We start from the raw sequence: 18889 nt of genomic DNA, 5'->3' as shown, positions 1-18889 counted from the left end.
CCGATCGGTCGGGAAGGTAGCAAGGGGTAAATCTGGCCCGTACAGGTAGCACTTGAAATACATTTTTATAACCTGCACCATCACCCAAGGGAGATGCCACTGGGACTATTGGGTCCAGTTATTTGATAAGATCTCTTGTCGTGACCCCCGGTTGTTCGGCAACCAGACCAATTTTAGAAAGAAAAAACGCCCAAAGTCGTGTCTTTATCGATCGCTAGCTACCAACCGAAGCAAAGCAGAGTAATGGCCAATCTACCCACGACCCACGGTCACAAATAAAAACTAATCAACCTGAGCAGAGTCAAGAGCGATTTCATTAGCGAGCACCACGGCGACACTCACCTGTCCCCATCATACGTTCATCCCCATCCAGGCGAACACCTGACTGCGAGTAGGTGGAACAGCGAAATTGTCCGCACCTTATGCCGACACCGAATTGCCCTCAACCCTCCCAGGAGGGGTGGGTGATTTATTAGAAAATTTAGCGTCCCAAACGGAATCACTCCAAACCAACCGCGTCTTGCGGGGATCCATCTTGTGGCTCCAACGCGCGCGCGCGTTTCGCGAGACAGCCCCATCCATCATAGTGGATCCATCGTGGAGCACAAATTTGACCTCGGCCTCGGTCCACCCTTCTTCTTTCCTTCCGATGTTGGTGACCATTTGCTGCGCGACAACCACATACGCACGGTGGCCACCACTACCTGCTTGTCGAGAGCCCAGAGGGAGGGAACGTGCGGGCAAGTGTAATGGGGTTATATCGCGGGATAAGAGTCGTCGCCAGCAGGCACGCCATATGCAAACACAGCCCACTGCCATGGCCGCGAGCTCTCCTCTGCTCTGTTCTGCTCTGCTCTCTCTCTATCTCTTACTCTCTTCCGGTGTCGTGGCCATCTCGCGCAATCTACGTGCGAGCGGATGACAAATCGCCGGGCTGCTAGTGCGCCCCATGCGAGTACTTCCGCACCATAGTCATTCGCGGGCAGTTGATAAGTGCAGTGAGTCCGTGCGCGCTCAACGCACCTTCGAACGATCGCGAGATCGCGAATCGGCGACGAATCGCTTTTGTTCCGTGATCCGATTGCTTAATCGTGTGGCCAGATTTTAGGTGTGTTATTCTCTGGTCCAAGAACCTCTTTGGAGGACTCCCGGTACCAATCCGCGTTGGTACGCGTTGGTGCTGCTATAGGTTGCCTGCATGTTACGAACTGATCTACACCCAACGTGGCGCGACAGATAAACCTCTCCCCCGCTCGCATAACGACAACCAAACAAAAGGTGGAGGTTGAAACAAAACAAACGCGCATCATCATCACGCCGCCGACGACGTCAACGACGACGACGCTGTCGAACGGCCGACCATCATCATCATCATCATCATTAAAAGCGCGGGTCGCGATCAGCGCCGGGCTCTCGCTCATCGCTCATCGCGAGCCCGCGCGGACACCCCTTTAGCGGGTGTAGTGAGTGTGTAAGTGGCTCGCATTCGTCAAATCTAATCAGTTCTTTCGCCGAGGGGACCACACTTACGGTCGTGTCGTGTGTGCGATGTAAGGTATTTTATTGTTTTACACACGCACGCACGCCGCTAACGCTGATTGCTTGTGTGCGCGCCCGGTCGTGGGTGATGGGACGGTGCTGGTGGTTTGACAATTTTCGGCCACAAACCGCGAAGGGGGTGCGCGCGCGAGGGTATCCCTTTGGCCGCGCGGTCAGTCAGAGAATGTGAAGCGGCGCCCGCGAACGGTTCGCCATTCGTCATTCGTCATTCATCAGCGGCAGCATCACCAGCCGGAGCAGAAGGTGTTAATTGATCTTTCTCGCAGGCATTCGAAGAAGGTTTGGAATTTTTGGTGTGAGTGTATGTGAACCGCGCGTGTAACCGATCCCGTGTGTACGATCTGAGCGTTGGTTGTGATCTCGAAGATATTGTGATAGGTGATCCTTGTGTGCGCGCGCCTCGAAGGATGGCATTCAGCTGCACGCTCTGTGGTCTGGGACCACGGATGACGGTCTTTGTCATCGGTACCATCACGCTGGTAGGTACAAGCCAAGCCGATCCAGGCGATCGTGTCGTCCTTCCCTCGGAAATATCTCCTTCCTTCCTCCTGGATGAGCTATCACTTTCGATTGCCACAATTCCTTTCCGCATACATCCGCATGATAACCGGCCCAATTAAAAAGCGACCGGGTGTACCGGGCTGGGAGGTGGGTTTTCCACCCACCCCGTGTCTGTTTCTGTTGTACTTCATCTAGGAAGGGGTTCCTTATCGGGGGGATTGCTTTTGGAGATTTGTTTTTTTTTTCGTTGAGGGGTGGATTGGCAATCAGACGAATGACAAAGACCACCACCACCACCACCACGGATAACGAGGGAATGGGTATTATTCATTCTGCAAACGCCTGGATCATGATAAAAGGGGTTAGAAAGGGCGCAGATGAGTTGTCACGGATGGTGGAAGCTTTTCGCTTCACTGTCCCCGAAAAGTGATTCCAATTTCTATCTGATAAATCCTCCCCATGTATGAGTCACGCCCGAATCGATACCGCAGTACCGGATATGCTCCATATTCGACATGATCTTTTCTAATCCTTATCGGCTACCACCAACCACCGTAGCCAATAATCTATCATCCATTGTTTCCTGCTTGTTTCTGTCAAGATAAAGCCTTATCCTTAATGCGCATGTGAATTGGCTTGCAGAAAACGAAAACACAGAAAGGGAATCAGCCTTTTGGGATGTTCTGCACGATGAATGATATCTCCGGTGGTAGCAACAATACAATTCTCGCATTTCGCGCGATTAAACCCCATCCAAATCGCGCGCAGTATTGCCTTTGTGCCTTCTAGTCATCCATCTAGACTGTGCTAGCAAATCTCCCTGATAAATACCCATCTGCCGGTTCATATGGCACGCAAAAGTAATTGTCTGAATGGCTTCCATTATACGCTGCATGGAATGAGGTTTGGCAGGAGCGGGGAGGGTCATAATAAATATTGAGCTCATCATTACCGATAGCGTGCTGTTATGGAGTGAAGAGTGCCCGAAACGGACCGACTAGGGCCAGGATCAGGGGCAGAAGGTTAAAGTGACCTATCACGCACCTGCGCCCTATACCCCGTGCACGTTTACAACGATAGTGTCCAGGGCCCCGGGCTGTAACTGGAGCTCTCCAGCACTCGGTTCATCCCGAAGAGCAAGAGTTGCCGATTAGCTGGATAGCCATTATGTGGTAACCATTTTTCGCATAACTTCTCTTTGCCTTGCTGATAACAACTGAGAAGGAATTCGGGTAATCTGACTGGGTTGGTAGAAACCAAACAACCCTCCCCTGGAAGGGGGGATACTCTCAGCGGTCGCACAGATTGTTGTTGTCCGCATTGCTTCGTGTGCGTTCCTGGGCAGGGGATCCACATTTTATTTTAGTTTTTTTGTTGGTTTCATTCACGATGCAACTCCGCAGCGCTCCGGACTACGGGAGTGGCCTGCGGATGGTGATGATGTAAATGAAAACACTTCCAAATGCTCCGCCACACCACATCACCACGCCACGACGCCAAAACGGTTGACAAACGACAAGACGATGCGAATCCGCCTCGATTACGCGGGAGTCACGTACGAAATGGCGTACGAAAACGTACGCCGCAGTTTCGCCAATTCGGGCGGTGGACCGGCCAAGGAATGTATGAAACCATCGGGTGTTGGTCATTGTTGCTATTACGCTTACCAACCAGGGGGACAGTTGGTTTGCGTTGGTTAGCAAAAACTAGTGTCAGACCGGGAGGACCAGGCGAGAGATAAAATGCCGATCCTCCGAGGTGACACGGTTACGGGGATAGGTGGTGTGCTCTGCTGTGTCGTCTGTGGAGGTGCATATGCGAGCTATCTAGTTCAAGCAACAGCTCGCGCTTGTCACACTTGTTTATCGCGTACCGTCCTGTATCAGTATCTCCAGATGTTACGAGTTGGTGTCAGGCTACCATTCGGCTAATGTTCTTTGCTTCTACTCCTCATCCTCCGCGCGCGCCGTTGCGATATGTCAGGTCTTCTCGGTGCTAATGGCGGGCTTAGCGACGACGGCAATACTGGCACACAACTGCGAGATCGATATGACGGACTCGAAGGAAGCGTACGGACTCTATCTGTACTATTTCCGGTGTAAGTAGAGCGAGCTGATCAGTGGCGCTCGTCCAGTCCCGTTGTGCTAATTTCCATTCCTTTCGCTGCAGCCGAGGACTGTAAACCCGTAGATCTCGGCATTCTGGGCATTACAATACCACCGAATGTTCCCGTGCACCTTCCGGAGACGTCGGATGCAGTCGAGCGGACCTACATCTTTGCGCTCGTATCCGTAGCTCTGCACGGTGCCCTGGCCATTACGACGGTGCTGCTATTTGGTAGGATACACTTAAAAGCACCACACTTGGACGACTCTTATAATGGACATTTTTTTCTTCTCTTTCAGGTACTATGTGCATTTCCTGCATGGGACGAGGCTGCGTAGTGTTCTGCTTCTATCCCTGGATATTGACGATGTTCCTAGTGCTCGCACTCGATGTGACCGGTTTCGTGACGTATCTGATCGACTTCATCAACGTTATGGTTGGTTACAACGCAACCTATCAGTCGGTTGGAAGATGGAATAACTTCATCTTTTTGTTTTCTTTTTAGGACACCGAAGGAGTGCTCGATCTGTTGGAGATCGAGAATCGCCAGCCGGAGGTTTTCCAAGTACTAGAACAGCTGGATAGTTTCTACTACGTCGCTCCTGCCCTGTTCATGTGGCTCGCCTTCAGCAAGGTGGTCGTGTTTTGGTTCATGTTTATCGTCTTCCAGATGGTTATCATTAGCCTGTCGATGCGCATGTGGAAGGAGAACAAACCGGCACCCCCGTACAACCGAACTCAGGCGATGCAACCACGCCAGGTGGTGCACCCGACCAGTCCGGCCCAGGAGCTGGAAGATAGCCATCCCGAACCTACACGCTACATGGATCAAGCACCACAGTTGCAACAGCAGCAACAGCAGCAGCCGCAGTTCCAACCACATCAGCATCAGTTCGCTTCGTTCCAGCAGCCTCCACAAGTGCAATCGCATCAACCCATTTATCCGGTTCTTCCGGCACCGAATCAGCTGCAGCTTCATCAGCATCATCTCGAGCAGCAAAGTGAACCGCGCTCGGAACCGCGGCACGACGACGATAGCCCACCGTACGAAGGAAATGCGGCCAGCGGACTGCAGGCCAGACCAACGGTTGATCCCTACACCGACAAGCGGTTCTCGTATCTACCCGGACAACCGGCACCGTTCTCGTACCTTGCTGGACCACCACCGGGCACCAGTCCGCGCAGTTCGGTAACGGCACCACCACCCGAGGTTCGCAATCAACTACCGTGGTCCTACTTCCCGGCACCGGACGATAAGAAGCTTGCCGGACGATCGCGCGTAACATCGACCTTGACGGAGGCGAAAGAATTCCCGGGCGGTGATAAACCACTGCCGACGGTGAAAGTAAGCTCGATTGCGGATGATCGTTCGAGCGTAACGACCGATGAAGGAAGTAAGTCGCCGGTGCGGGGAGTACCTCATTGATGGTGCCTTTGATAATCACCGATTGTTCTCCTTCTTTTTTTGTTCTTCTTCCAGAATGGAGTGGACCAGAGTACAAGTACTAGTCAAACAAAATATCTTATGCGCTAGCGGCCACCGACGACGAAGGACCGCTCGCAGGCTGTTCTGTACATAGTACAACGTTCTTCCGTCGTCCTTAATCCACTCCCTCCATATCCACATTCCCCCCCAAATGGTAAACGATGGGGCCCGAAGGATGACTGATGTTGTTAGTCATCGATAATGATTCAGCGTTCCTCCCCGTCGCCCCCGTCTCCCCGCGATTGCCGTTCATCCACTAGCCGAATCTTATCGAGCAGCAGCGCATCTTATCGATGAAACAATGGTACCGATAATTGTCCGATAAGTCAGCTTACCAGCAGTCTGTATGTGTTTGTGTTTGTTCGCTCATTGTGTTGTTTTCAAACTGTTGCGGCAATGGCCACCAAACGAAAGGTGAAATTCAAAGTATTTTCGTTAATATAAATATATTTATTAAGACTACTTTTAGCTGGTTATTATCTTTGCTTTCCTACTCATATTGAATTCCAGTAGTGTCTATTGGAAAAGTATGAACATGTTAAAGTGGCAGTCAAACGAACTCTCATATCGAATGTGGGCATCAAGAGCGGCATCATCGGCGGAAAACGTTCTCGATCGAGTGAAGAGGAAACTCAAACAAATGCTATCGGCGGCCAAACGGCCGAGCATTATTTCCAAAACGGCCAACACTTCCGACGCCATCGCCACCACGCTTTTACACGGCCTCGTTCTGTGCGTACCATATATTCGATGATTTTTTAAAGGAATCTTCAATACACTTAGCACTTAATTGCAACGCATGTAACAACTTACGAGCACTTAATTATACCGTATTTAAAATTTCAGTTTAGTTGAAAGCATTAAGAATCGAAAACAGCCTGCCAACATATTTTTAAATACTTTATCTATCCAGCCGCCTCTTGAGAGCGGTTATAAAACACTCGATTAATTCTATTAGCACAGCAATGAGAACTGGCGCGCTTCTGGTTTGTTGGCGCGGGCGCCACCCGGAATGGCTCTCATTGCCTCAGCCTCTCATACAGTGTTATGCTGTACAACATCGCGCGAGGATCAACCAAAGGGTGAAAAGTTACTCACCAGGTGCGTTATCGGGTAGGGTATTGGTTACAAAGCACGCGTACACCTTTCGGTTCTATCGATGTATCGAAACACGTTTCATGCCACCATCGCAGTCGTCGCCGCTATCGTGAGTTCATCCTCATATCGAACGGACCACGAGAAGCGATGAACGGAGCCCAACCAGAGCCTCTTATCGTAGCAGCGGCGAAACCTTTGCTTGTAAGCGTATATAGTGAGATAAGAATTTGGTGGATGTCTCGATCAACAAACGTTAACCTTTCAATCAGTCCGGTCGGCCAGCAGTCAAGGTGCGAAAGTGCCGTGTAGTTGTCTCCGTTCGGTCCTGTGTCCTTCAGTTCGTGTCCTCTTCCTCTGCTGCACGCTATAGCTAAATAGCAGATTCGTGCGTGCGTGTGTGTCACGCACGAAAATGTGAGAACTATCTACTAGTTAGATCGATCATTGGAAGCCAAAGAAGTGTCACGGTTGGGCTGTGAAGCGACCCACAACAACGACGACGACGACGACGGCAAAATTCGAATCATAAGCCCATCACAGAATGCCATTTAAAACGTACGGCGTCTTCCGGCCGCTGGCAGTGTTTGCCGGGATTTTCGGCATCGTAAGTCTGACCAACATCGTGAAATCAAAAGTGTGTGAATTCATACACAATGTTGTTTGTTCCGTTGTTGTTCTATTTCCTTCCCAAAGTTTCAATCACTGATATGGATCGGATTTGCGGTCACCGGCATCATCGCGTACTACTGCGAGATCAGTTTCAGCGGTCAATCGGGCACACTGGGCTCGCTGCTGACCGTCACTTTCTTCAATGTGTACTTCCGGGGTGAGTAACGAGGTGGTCAAGATGTAATAATGCGATGGCAGCGACCAGCCGACAGACAATTCAAACGATTCGGTGGAGTGATGGATGGACTTTAAGCGATCAGGCAGTTTCTGAACATCGCTCGGTCGTGTTTAAAAAAAAAGTGGATCACATTGGTTCGATGCTGGCTGCTGAGCTGGCGACTTGCTTGGCCGATCGGTACCCGACCCCGTCACCGTCCTGATAACGGCTAATCTTCCAATTAATCCTCTTTTTTGGGGCGAACAATGATAAAACACTCTTCGAGGCCAGATTTATCGCGCATACCGGGCGTCGTTGGTCGCAGCAATGATGGAACGGCCGCCGTACCACCGTTCCTGAGTTGATGTTGTAAGACAACACGATCGGCATTCCTTGACGATATCGCGTAGAGGCTTTAGCCCAGTTCCTTGAACTATCATTATCCATAAAAAAAACCATGGCGATAAGATGGCATCGCAGTAAATTGGCCCACAAAGAAGGGCACCTAATTCCGCTTCTAGCCAGCCAGTCAGCCAGCCAGCCAACGAACCATCGTGCGTAACGTCATCGTCGGATCGGATTCGGAAGAAATACTACATCGTAGCTGAATCACTCCCGAAAAATCTTATCTGCTGCAGCTCATTGATGCGATAATGGCGTGCGGCAGGTGAATTGACGCTGGGCGGCGGCTAGCGAACAAATATTTCCGAATGTTTTATTGATTTCACCGCGTGCAATTCATCATCGACGAGGCTTATGATGGCCCCGAGAAGCTTAGCGAACCATTGTAAACCGCCGTGTAGTTATGGCGGTGCACTTGAGAGCGTAGCTCAGTAATCGATCGTGCCATCAATTCTTGCAGGTACCTGTGATCAGCCCGATGTTCCAAATTTTAACACCGAACTGGTGGATCAGCTGAACCTGTTTGCGCCGGGTGATGTTCATGCCTTCACGTGGGTTTACCTTATACTGCATCTGTTCTGGGCGATCAGTTCGTTGACACTGCTGACCAGTGAGTAGTATTGTGACCGCAAAATAGCATGAGTACCCCATTGGCTCCTGTACATTTCAGATGCCCGGCAGAAGTATGTTCGGTACATCAACATCTTCCTCTACATTTGGATCATCCTGACGCTGATTATCAGCATACTGGATCTGGCGCTGGGCATACTGTTTGCAATCGACTATGACACGCTTGTTGTAAGTACAATCTTACTGTCCCATCACAGGGGTTTAATTTTGATCTTTATATCCTTTCCTGTTTCCAGCGAGCCCTGTTTGAGTATACGATCATTGCTCCAGAAATCGTTCCGAGCAGTGCAGTTTACGAACAGATGTTTGTGCTATCGTCGGCGGTGCACGTGGCCGGCATCATGATGGTGATGGCGTTCCGTGGATGGATTTTCTGGATCGTCAATGTGTCGCTCGCGATCTTCCTGTTTACGCAAACGTTCAAGATATACGACTACAATCAGATGCGGCGGAAGGTAAGTTGTTGAGGCCATGCGATAGTACACACCGCGACGCGCGGACGTCCGATAACGCATCAGACAAGCCCGTTACATGAATCTGTGCAATCATCAATCATTGTAGATCGATCGAAGCCGATTGGCTGATGGAGACGGTTTTGTACTAAACACTTTCTTTTGCTACTCCGTTTTTTCTGTTTTAGACCAATGGCGCCACTAATGGTGGTTATATGCCGGAGGCAGATGGTCCTCGCAGGGCTCCGATCGATGCGTACGACATGAAGTAAGTAGAGTGAGGTTGATTGAGTCCGATCCTCCCGTTGACTTTAACTTTGTTTTTTTGTAGCCGTACTGCAGCTAACTCGTTTGGAGTCCCTGAAGAAATGGAGTACCGCAGGCCAGTTGAGCGAGTTCGCGAAAGACCGATCGAGGTAGAAACGCCCGTTCCGCCAATTATGATGAGTTGGGGTCAACAGCAACAGCAACAGCAGCAGCAGCAGCAGCAGCAGTACCAACAGCAACAGCTGCAGCAGCAACAACAACAGCAACCGCGCAGCTTCGAGCCAAAACCAACCGTGATCGTGAATCGATCGATGGAACCACTGGCCCGCCCGCAGTCACCCGTAACATCGATCATTGAGGATCGACAGCCAGATACGAGGCCAATTCCACCACCACCGCCGCCCAAGAACTTTATGAACACGGTCGTACGGAGGGATGCCGCAGCAGCGAAGGTTGCACAGGAGTTGAACTACCGCAATAGCTTCAACGTGACGAACAGTGGCATCGGGGCCGTCAATCTGCGACCGACGGGCATCAATCTGCTCAATCCGGGTCCATCGTCAAACGTTGAAGATCTACCGACCCCGAACTATAGCCCACCGATGCCACGCGTGAATCCGTTCGAAAATCGACCTCCACTTCGATCGGTACTGCGGAACTCTCGATTTCAGTAATCGAGCTCATGAACAACCTTGAGGTGGATTTTTGTTGCTGTGCTGTAACCATATGCCATCATTGATCAGTGTCCTGGAGGGGAAGGTAAGCATAAAAAAACGGGCTCGAGTGACCCTGTAGTCGAAGGGAACAGCTCCGATTACGATTGCGTTGTACCGTGAGCGAGCTCGCTACAAAGTAACGGAAAAAGAGCGCAAGGTTAGCAATCGCTAGAATGCGTCCAAACAGAGAGAGAGAGAGCGCGCAGGTTCATGGATCAGAAACGATTAATATAGTTTTGCTGATAGTGGAGCAGTAGTGGGGGGTTGATGAGTGAAAGTGAGAGGCTACAACATTAGCATAAATAGAAAATAGACGAAACATTAAAAAACGGTCCTTTCTAGCATCTTTTTTTAAATGATCGTCATCTCTCTGGGCTAATGGGTCACCCTGTGTCGATATTTCGTCCAGTTAAAATTAATTTCCGTGAGCGATGATTGTGGTCGTAAGTGTCGTGAGCGTGTTGACAACAAGTAGGCCGGCGTACAACTACGAGCCCTCTACTCCAAGATTATCTCCCAGCGCGAAACGGAACCGATCTGACCGGGAGTGTTGGAATCGGAGTGTTCGTTGCGGTGGAGTAACGGCTGCCGCTGATAACCTCAGCCTAAGAGGTCACATACGTACGCGGTGCTAATCTGCTGGCCTCCTCCTCCGGCAGGACGATAGCAACACTACACTACTCGCTCGCTGGCGGCTGGAAGGTCCATCTTTCCCAGGGGCCTTAGTGTGCTTACCGGTTCCGTGTCGTTCGGGCGTGCCTTTTCCCATTTCTCTCTCCGTTCAGCAGCCGCAGCGCCCAGCATCAGCATCAGCATGGTGTTATGTCACGTTCGCCTGACCACAGCCCGGTTAGCCAAATTGGTAGCTGTACCACGGCAAAGTGCATTCAAGTGTCGTTTGTTCAGCGTTAGCAGTGTCTCTCTAAAAGGTAAAATAGCATGGAACGGACGAGGTGCATCGTGATTCGTAGTGGTGGGCACGTGCGGCATTTAAAATCGTAGTTTTTACGTGCTTTTGAGAAGTCTGATCAAAACATAACGAACGTAACGCATATCTGACAGACGCAACACAACGAGCCACAGGGTGACGATGGAAATGGATTTGAAAGTAGATTTGAATGTAACGGTTGTGATGATCCGAGGGACACTTCGGAGGACTTTTACTGTTCTTTACTCTTTAAAACTACCCACTGATCGTACACTCTTGCGGTGCTAGACATTAAGAGGAATACGCACTTAATCCTTGGTTTTTAATCGCTGTGCTACGTCTGCTGATGCGTAATACGCTAATGGGTGCTGTTGTTTGTCGCACTCGACGGATAGAGAGCGATGTCTGATTGCCAGATCAGGCGAGCGGATTTCATCAGCCAAATCCCGTTCACGACCTATACGACAAAAAAGCGCGTGATTGTACGCTTCATAATCAAGCATCGAGCTTGAACGAATCGGCAGTATATACCCGGCACAGCATCTGTGCGACGCTTCGGGTGCTACAGCGATAAGGGACACTCTGTCCTGGTGGTCAAGGGTCATACACATGGCGGGCTTGCCAAAATGGCTCGACTGATTGTGGAACAGCCAGCTGAATAGCATTGCTTTTTTTTCCTTCCCCCATAGAACGGCTGTTCACGGATAAACATGAATGGGTGTCAGTGGACGGTGGGGTCGGCACGGTTGGCATTTCGAACTTTGCTCAGGTAATTATCTCTCGAGAGGCCATCCCTTATCCTGAGCTGGCGCTTGGTAGACTGTAATCACTGTATTTAATTATTTCATTCGTTTTTCCTTTTACAGGAGGCTCTCGGTGATGTGGTGTTCGCACAGTTGCCCGACCCCGGAACTAAGTTATCGCAGAAGGACGAGTGTGGTGCACTCGAGAGCGTAAAAGCGGCCAGCGAAATCTATTCGCCCGTGTCTGGCGAGGTAACGGAGAAGAACGCGGCCGTCGAAGAGACACCCGGTCTGGTGAACTCGTCCTGCTACGAGAACGGTAAGGAAGCGTAAACCCTACCCGACAACTCACGATGGTCTTACTGATGATAGCGTTACTCTAATGAATAGGTTGGCTGTTTAAGCTGAAGCTGACGAAAACGGACGAGCTGAGCAATCTGATGAACGAAGAACAGTACGCAGAGTTCCTAAAAACGGCCGCCCACTAGTTAGCCGGTTGGAATGGTTTTTAGAACCAAAAAGGACGAACAACTTGCCATACAGATTGTGCACGGGCTGCGTTTACTGTTACCTACTGTTAAGTACACTATTGTAATGCTGATGACTAGTTGGTGTTTTCGTTTATCTGTTGAATAAATGAAACACTCTTTGAGGATAGTAATGGAATTGGATTGGAACTCACTTTCGACCAATGTGGCGATTTCGTCCTACAGCAACAGAACCACCGTCTATATGCTTTTTAATAATGCCGGCATTTTATTGTGGCAGTTTCAATCATATCTGTATACTTCATTGTCGAGATGAATGATGATACTCGGTGATCACTTTAACAGTGGTCCCGGTTTAATGACCACTGCACTTCTTGCACAGCGGCTCTTCCACTCCGACCACCTGGGTGTACTCGCGGCAGCTGCTGCATTCGCCATACGGGTAACCGTAGTAAGGTGCACCCTTGTGCGGCACTGCGGTTATGTAGTTATGCTGGTAGTGGTTGAGGTAGGTAGGCGGGCAGTAAGGATAATCGTAACGGGTGTTGCACGAGCAGAGGTCGCGGCTTTCAGGATACTTCTTTGGCAGGCATCCTGTAAGAGAGACGAAGATGATTTGAAAAGACAGTTCTTCTTTTATAAACGCGTTCAGTTGATTGTCTAGCAACAAGACCTTCACTTACCGGAATGAACCAGGGCAACACAGGCCAACAACAATGCGGATACGACAATTGATTTCATAATGCTTAGGTGGGTTTACAGAAATTGTTCAAATTGTGGTTTTTGCTTAGTTGCCGGAGCAATGCTGTGTGATGCCGCTAGTTGCCCGAAGCTCATTTATATACGACCTGCAGCACAAGGTAGCGTGTGGCCGCTAAAGTTACTAGCGTGCCGCAGATGCAACCTGTTGTGGTATCACGTCTTGAAAGATAAGTCAGCACCATTGTAGAGTATCTTACGCATGCGCAACCACAGCAGATGCAAGATTTTCGACATTGTATGTAACTTGCTGCCGCACTAATTATCTCGCGGTCTTTGTGCGTTCCTTTGGTCTGATCGAAGAGTTTTATATAAACATACGGTTCGCCCGTATACATACTAAAAAAGGGTTTTTTCTTCTCTAGACGGATTGCATGCTTACTTACCTCTCCATCGCTACAAGCGACGATCGGTCGTTGCTTCCTAAAGATGAATTTTCTATTACCCACAATCGAGCCGCTTTGGTTTTTAGTTTGTCATTCCTTAATTGACTCGGAATCAATTTTACTTCATCTGACAAACAAGACTTTACCGGCCGAGTCGTTATAACATATGAGACGTATAAAATATTTTCCACCGATTATTTACACAATTCCGAGATTTATTTTATTAGCAAAGAAACCCGTTTTGCGTTTCGATTACTCGCGCATCTCTCATACGCGAATCGAGGACTTGATACACGAAAACGTATAACTGAATAACTTTTCACATTTATCCGTAAATTAGCGATGCAGTTAATAATTGGTACTAAATATTGCATTATAACTACATTTATAATAATTAAGTAACACTTATCCTCCACGATGCGAATGCAGGCCTCGTGTTGCAGAAAGATAAAATGTACCGGCGTTTGTGGCTGATAACCTGAATAACGAAACACACGTGCTTCAGGTACACACCTATCGGTACCGGAACTTAACTGGGCAGTTTTTCTGTTTATTTCCGCAGTGCAGGTCATTGTTTCTTATTATGTGCGTGTAATGTTATGGCTCATGTTGTTTGAAACCATCATTATTTATGATTCAAATTAAAATTTAAATGCTGTCACAAAACGAAAGTGCCTGTGCAGTTTACAAATAGAAAAAGATGTGTTATTTATAAGTAATTGTTTTTTAAAAACCTATTAATCTTGTTTCTCGATTTTTAATAACATAACTAAGAATGTACAGAAAATACGTTAATACGCACCGAAATACGTTGCAGTATATGAAATATTGGAACATAATTCGTTTTGAAGCAGTGTTTTTTATTGGTTTTCATATAATTTGTAGAAAATTACATAGGCGCGTTTCGTTGGAGTCAGAATCGGTTAATTGGAAATGATCTTTCAATGGGTGCAAGAGTGATGATGGACGGGGTGATGAACGACGGTATGATGACCGACGGGATGATGAACCACGGGATGATGAACCACGGGATAATGAACCACGGGATGATGAACGACGGGATGAACGGGATGAACGACGGGATAATGGTGTCCTGATTCTACACAAGATGGCTTCTTATACTGGCAGCCATCACAAGAACCGCAAGTGCAATGTCGTACTACGGTAGGATGGTAAGCCTTCAATAGATGGTGGTGTGGGTGCAATACTTGGGCCACAGAATGCGTATGAGCAGGATAGGTTGAATGAACAATTGCTCCTTTTCCTAGAAATATAATGAAAATTATAAAAATGTGCAAACAAATATTAAAACAATGATTCGATAATACTAACCATAAACGCACGACGAGTATGCTTGGGAGGCACACGCCACCAGGAGAACCAGAGCTAGCATCGTCTTCATAGTTATGCTGTTGATTTTGACTTGCGACGTTGGGAGATGCTTTATGTTTCAACGACAGGTGCTGACTTGTTTTTGAAGACCACTTACAGTGGTATTTATACGAAAACATTCATGGTGAAGTACTGGCAGGAATCGCAGAATGAGCTTGATTGTAGCAAATAGTTATACTATTTTATCAACGGGATTGCTACAAATTAAACAACTCCATGCAACGGCAGGTAACTTTGACTGAGTGCGACGAAAGACAAGCGATTTACGAACATAAACAATTGTGTCCCTCGCTGGATTGCAGCATATTGTAGCGGGTGATACAGTGCACGTGTAGGATTAATCATATAAAGTTTCATGTTTTATTAGGTTATTTACATTTATTGTTGAATGTCTGTATCCAATAATGTTGTAAGTAGAACGATCGATTCTAGAATATTTCTACATCCAGGGTTTTGACCGCGAGTTTGTTATAGCACTTGTTAAGTAAGTAAGTAAGATCATTTTTGCAACTTCTCAAAATTTCCATTTAAGTATTGTTAATCGAATGTCATTGTCTAATACCTATCTCAAATCCTTAAACAATAAAATTTAGAAACCATTCAGATGATGAAATTAAATGGATTGACTAAATTAATTCGGGCCAACACAATTCTCACATTAGAGTTTTTTTACGAAACCATCAGATCTTTTATTATGCAAATGCCATATTAGAATAATACTTTACAAGAATAGTACGACACCGTTTGAAACAAAAACCATAAAAAATAATGCCATGGTATCATTCCCGGCAGGCTTTGTTTGTATAAAACGGTTTAACGGTGTCTATTATACTTATGAATAGATTGATATTATTTTGAATTAGTAGATTTTATTATAAAATTTTTTAAGAGGCATTTTTTTTCTTATTCGATAAGAAGTTTCTCGAGGAAAAACGGTACAAATTTTTGTAATTTAAAATTTGGCAATTTCGATAGAACTTTTATGTTGAAGAAGGCTGCAATATATTTGAAGAAAACTTTACGAAGTTACCTTGAAAAAGAAGTGTTCAAAAGGTAAATATTTTTTCGGTCCACCAGCCTGCAAAGATCAACATCGATTATGAAATCGTTGGTTTTGGGAAGACCGTGTCAAAGTTACGAGATACAATGAGTATGACGCGTGATTTTTCAAACGACTTAACCTTTGTCAGTTTTTCTCCAATTGATTTTATTTGGTTTATGAAAACTTCTTAAACGATTCTTCATTTTGGGAAAAACATGAGACATAATGCGAAGCAATACACAAATACGTTAGTGTTCCGTAAAGCGACTGATTGGATTTATTGTGGGATGCTTTTCACATTCATTCAGATGTTCATGAACGAGTAAAATCTAGACATACGGACCATGACGCCTGTATGGGCACGGATACAGGCTGGGGGTGTGTGTCTTGCATCCGCAGGCCGGGATGGTGATGAGCGGCTGAAGATGCTTGACGCTTGGTACAGAATTCTCGACATACTCGTAATGATGCACGGTAGACGGTACTTGGTAGGCTACAAGGCGGCTGGTGCATGCTGAAGATGAAATGTATGTTGAAAGGTATGTTTAATTGAAAGTAAAGTGTTTAGCTGAAAGGATTTCCAACTTACCCGAGTACACCTGAGAAGCGCAAGCAACAAACAGAACAACTGCAAATAGCGACTTCATTCTGGGTTGATTAACGGTGTCAAGGGATATCCTTACTTTGGAGCTGAAGAAGTCGATTGAATTACTGCTTCTTGCAATCGCTCGTTGCTGTATTTATATCAAGTGGATAATGCAATGATCGTCTTGAAATAATGCATGGCATGTATTCTGAGGTCACGTGCCTAAGCACGTGTAAATATTGATATCGGAACAATGGTAATACGATGCTAGCATGAAGACCACAATGTTTACACAAAGCTTTTCGTTCTACTAGCAAACAATCGCATCCGACTCAACAATGAAATAAGTGTATGACTATTTCACACCGTACATAATTATAAAACAATAGAAATGTGATGAAAATTGATGAAAAACGATACCGGAATATTTACTTGAAAATTGAAAATGATATCATTTCCGTTTCCCGACAATCTGCTTCGATACTGCATCATTGATCAATATTCAGGCAAAACATTTTTCCCTTTCAATATGTCAACAACACAAAGAATCTCTTCCAAATAATAGAATAGTTTTTATCCCTCATGTAGTGAATAGTGTGGAGCATAATTGTTAAGACAAACCACTTCGCTCATCCTCGCTCTGTACGTAGAAATGAAACACGTGCTGTTTCCTTGTGTCTTGGAAGATACGCTTCAACACGTGTTTGATTAACGATTACATGTTTTTCTGGTATGTCTGATCATGTACTTTTACGATCATATATATAGCCGAGTGTATATTTGTAGAGTAAGTAAACAATTCAAGCTCATTGAAATCAGTCGCACCATGAAGCTCATCTTCACTGTTCTTCTCGTTGGCGCAGTAGTAGCAGGTAAGGAGCACCCCATGCATATTTACCGATCCGTCGTTCCTGCAAATCTAACCATTTCATGTTTCTCTATTATTTCTAGTTGCTTTTGGAGTGGAGTACCATAAACCATGTGGTAAGCCGGCTTGTAAGCAGTGCTACGTTCCGGCACACAAGCCACCATGCTACAACCCTACGCCGAAGCCACCATGCAACCACCCCACGCCTAAGCCGCCATGCTACAACCCCACGCCTAAGCCACCATGTCCTGAGCATGTCACAAAGCCAGTCACATGCGGAGTGCCTACATGCGTCAAGTGCTACTACCCCACGCCTAAGCCACCATGCAAGGAGCCTTGCAAGATCCATCCGGTACCGTGCAAGCGTTGTGGCCACAGGCAGTGTACCTGCAACCATATTCAATCGCACTACTACTAGATGCAGCAATATTTCATCACAGAGATTTTCGTTACATTGACTACTATGCAGAATAAAGGGAACCTTATAAAACCACAACATACTATTTCAGAGTATTTAAGTAACTGCACTCTTACCTAGAATCAGTTTCATGATAATTGAATGTATATTAGAATCGCTAGGAAAGGAGAAGCATAGTTTGCTGTTAATTGCGACAAAAAACATACATAAATTTGCCTTTGTTATTATTGATAATATTATTTTTGCTCCTTTTATTCAAGCTCCTTTAAATTGCCGACGGACAAACGCTAGTAAAATTTTAGAGAATAATTCGATTTCAAGGAATGTATTTATTGGATAGCGCACATTTTTTAATCGCTTAGTCAAGTATTACAAAGACTTGTTCAGTTGTAGTGAGGATCGGCTTGATTGAATTGATGATGATCTTTCAATGGACGTAGTGGCGGCAGTGCGAATGATGCGAGTGGTGGTGGTGCGGGTGGTGCGCATGATGGTGGTGCTGGTGGTGCGCGTGGTGATGGTGCGGGTGGTGCGCGTGGTGGTGGTGCGAGTAGTGGTGGTTCAGGTGGTGCGGGTAGTGCGAGTGGTGCGAGTGGTGCGAGTGGTGCTGGTGATGCGGGTGATGCGGATGTGCGCAAGATGCGCAGTGTCGTACTACGGTAGGATGGTAATCCTTCGCTAGATGGTGGTGTGGGTGCAAAACAGCTACCGTATCATGCGTAGAATAGGCATGAACAACCGCTCCTTTTCCTAGGAATATAATAAAAATTATAAAAATGTGCAAACAAATCTACTAAAACAATGATTCGATAATACTAACCATAAACGCACGACGAGTATGCTTGGGAGGCACACGCCACCAGGAGAACCAGAGCTAGCATCGTCTTCATAGCTATGCTGTTGATTTTGACTTGCGACGTTGGGAGATGCTTTATGTTTCAACGACAGGTGCTTACTTGCTTTTGAAGACCACTTACAGCGGTATTTATACGAAAACATTCGCCGTGTAGCAGTGGCCGGAAAAAAAACTTATGTGCTTGATTGTAGCAAATAGCTATGCTTTTTCATCAACTGTATTTCTACAAACTAAATAACTTCAGACAGCTGATAGCTTTGCCGGGTGTGATAAAAGCGAGCGAGCGAAAAGCGACCGGCGATTCACGTACGTAAACAATTTAGCCTTTTGCTTGATTGTAGCATTCTCTACCGGGTTATACAAAGTGCGAGTCAAATGG

The 18889-nt window shown here is 46.9% G+C and overlaps 3 protein-coding genes across 7 annotated transcripts; all 3 read left to right on the top strand.

The window, feature by feature from the left end:
* Positions 1 to 967: 967 nt before the first annotated feature.
* Positions 968 to 6117, top strand: LOC125956246 (uncharacterized). Of its 5 annotated transcripts, none has more exons than XM_049687919.1 (7): positions 968 to 1108; positions 1827 to 2039; positions 4045 to 4159; positions 4231 to 4398; positions 4467 to 4603; positions 4673 to 5561; positions 5648 to 6117. In XM_049687919.1, the coding sequence occupies exons 2-7, from the start codon at positions 1968 to 1970 to the stop codon at positions 5674 to 5676; spliced, it is 1410 nt and encodes a 469-aa protein (XP_049543876.1). In that variant the 5' UTR covers positions 968 to 1108; positions 1827 to 1967; the 3' UTR covers positions 5677 to 6117. The 5 variants fall into 5 exon arrangements, with proteins under 5 accessions (XP_049543876.1, XP_049543879.1, XP_049543874.1 ...); XM_049687922.1 differs by having other exon boundaries at positions 978 to 1108; positions 1792 to 2039; XM_049687917.1 differs by having other exon boundaries at positions 978 to 1108; positions 1556 to 2039.
* A 129-nt stretch (positions 6118 to 6246) lies between these two features.
* Positions 6247 to 10398, top strand: LOC125956247 (uncharacterized). Its single transcript, XM_049687923.1, has 7 exons — positions 6247 to 7355; positions 7445 to 7577; positions 8440 to 8589; positions 8650 to 8777; positions 8846 to 9064; positions 9250 to 9329; positions 9393 to 10398. Exons 1-7 carry the CDS (start codon positions 7293 to 7295, stop codon positions 10000 to 10002), a joined length of 1383 nt encoding a protein of 460 aa, XP_049543880.1. The 5' UTR covers positions 6247 to 7292; the 3' UTR covers positions 10003 to 10398.
* Positions 10399 to 10698: 300 nt separating this feature from the next.
* On the top strand, positions 10699 to 12376 carry LOC125956253 (glycine cleavage system H protein, mitochondrial). The gene is made up of 4 exons (XM_049687929.1): positions 10699 to 10973; positions 11662 to 11741; positions 11839 to 12034; positions 12106 to 12376. Exons 1-4 carry the CDS (start codon positions 10859 to 10861, stop codon positions 12201 to 12203), a joined length of 489 nt encoding a protein of 162 aa, XP_049543886.1. The 5' UTR covers positions 10699 to 10858; the 3' UTR covers positions 12204 to 12376.
* The last annotated feature ends 6513 nt before the right edge of the window (positions 12377 to 18889 follow it).

The sequence above is a fragment of the Anopheles darlingi genome, chromosome 3 (assembly GCF_943734745.1).
Source record: "Anopheles darlingi chromosome 3, idAnoDarlMG_H_01, whole genome shotgun sequence".
Classification (NCBI taxonomy): domain Eukaryota; kingdom Metazoa; phylum Arthropoda; class Insecta; order Diptera; family Culicidae; genus Anopheles; species Anopheles darlingi.
This window is presented reverse-complemented; position numbering and strand designations above follow the sequence as displayed.

What these genes read in the sequence shown, in the direction of transcription:
- LOC125956253 (XM_049687929.1), top strand. Translation starts at nt 10,859, where the DNA reads ATGGTGTTATGTCACGTTCGCCTGACCACAGCCCGGTTAGCCAAATTG. An exon ending in TAGCAGTGTCTCTCTAAAAG is followed by an intron (nt 10,974 to 11,661) that starts GTAAAATAGCAT and finishes CTTCCCCCATAG; the next exon opens with AACGGCTGTTCACGGATAAA. An exon ending in CTCGTCCTGCTACGAGAACG is followed by an intron (nt 12,035 to 12,105) that starts GTAAGGAAGCGT and finishes TCTAATGAATAG; the next exon opens with GTTGGCTGTTTAAGCTGAAG.
- LOC125956247 (XM_049687923.1), top strand. Translation starts at nt 7,293, where the DNA reads ATGCCATTTAAAACGTACGGCGTCTTCCGGCCGCTGGCAGTGTTTGCC. An exon ending in TCGACTATGACACGCTTGTT is followed by an intron (nt 8,778 to 8,845) that starts GTAAGTACAATC and finishes TCCTGTTTCCAG; the next exon opens with CGAGCCCTGTTTGAGTATAC. An exon ending in ATCGATGCGTACGACATGAA is followed by an intron (nt 9,330 to 9,392) that starts GTAAGTAGAGTG and finishes GTTTTTTTGTAG; the next exon opens with CCGTACTGCAGCTAACTCGT.
- LOC125956246 (XM_049687919.1), top strand. Translation starts at nt 1,968, where the DNA reads ATGGCATTCAGCTGCACGCTCTGTGGTCTGGGACCACGGATGACGGTC. An exon ending in TCATCGGTACCATCACGCTG is followed by an intron (nt 2,040 to 4,044) that starts GTAGGTACAAGC and finishes GCGATATGTCAG; the next exon opens with GTCTTCTCGGTGCTAATGGC. An exon ending in TCGACTTCATCAACGTTATG is followed by an intron (nt 4,604 to 4,672) that starts GTTGGTTACAAC and finishes TTTTCTTTTTAG; the next exon opens with GACACCGAAGGAGTGCTCGA.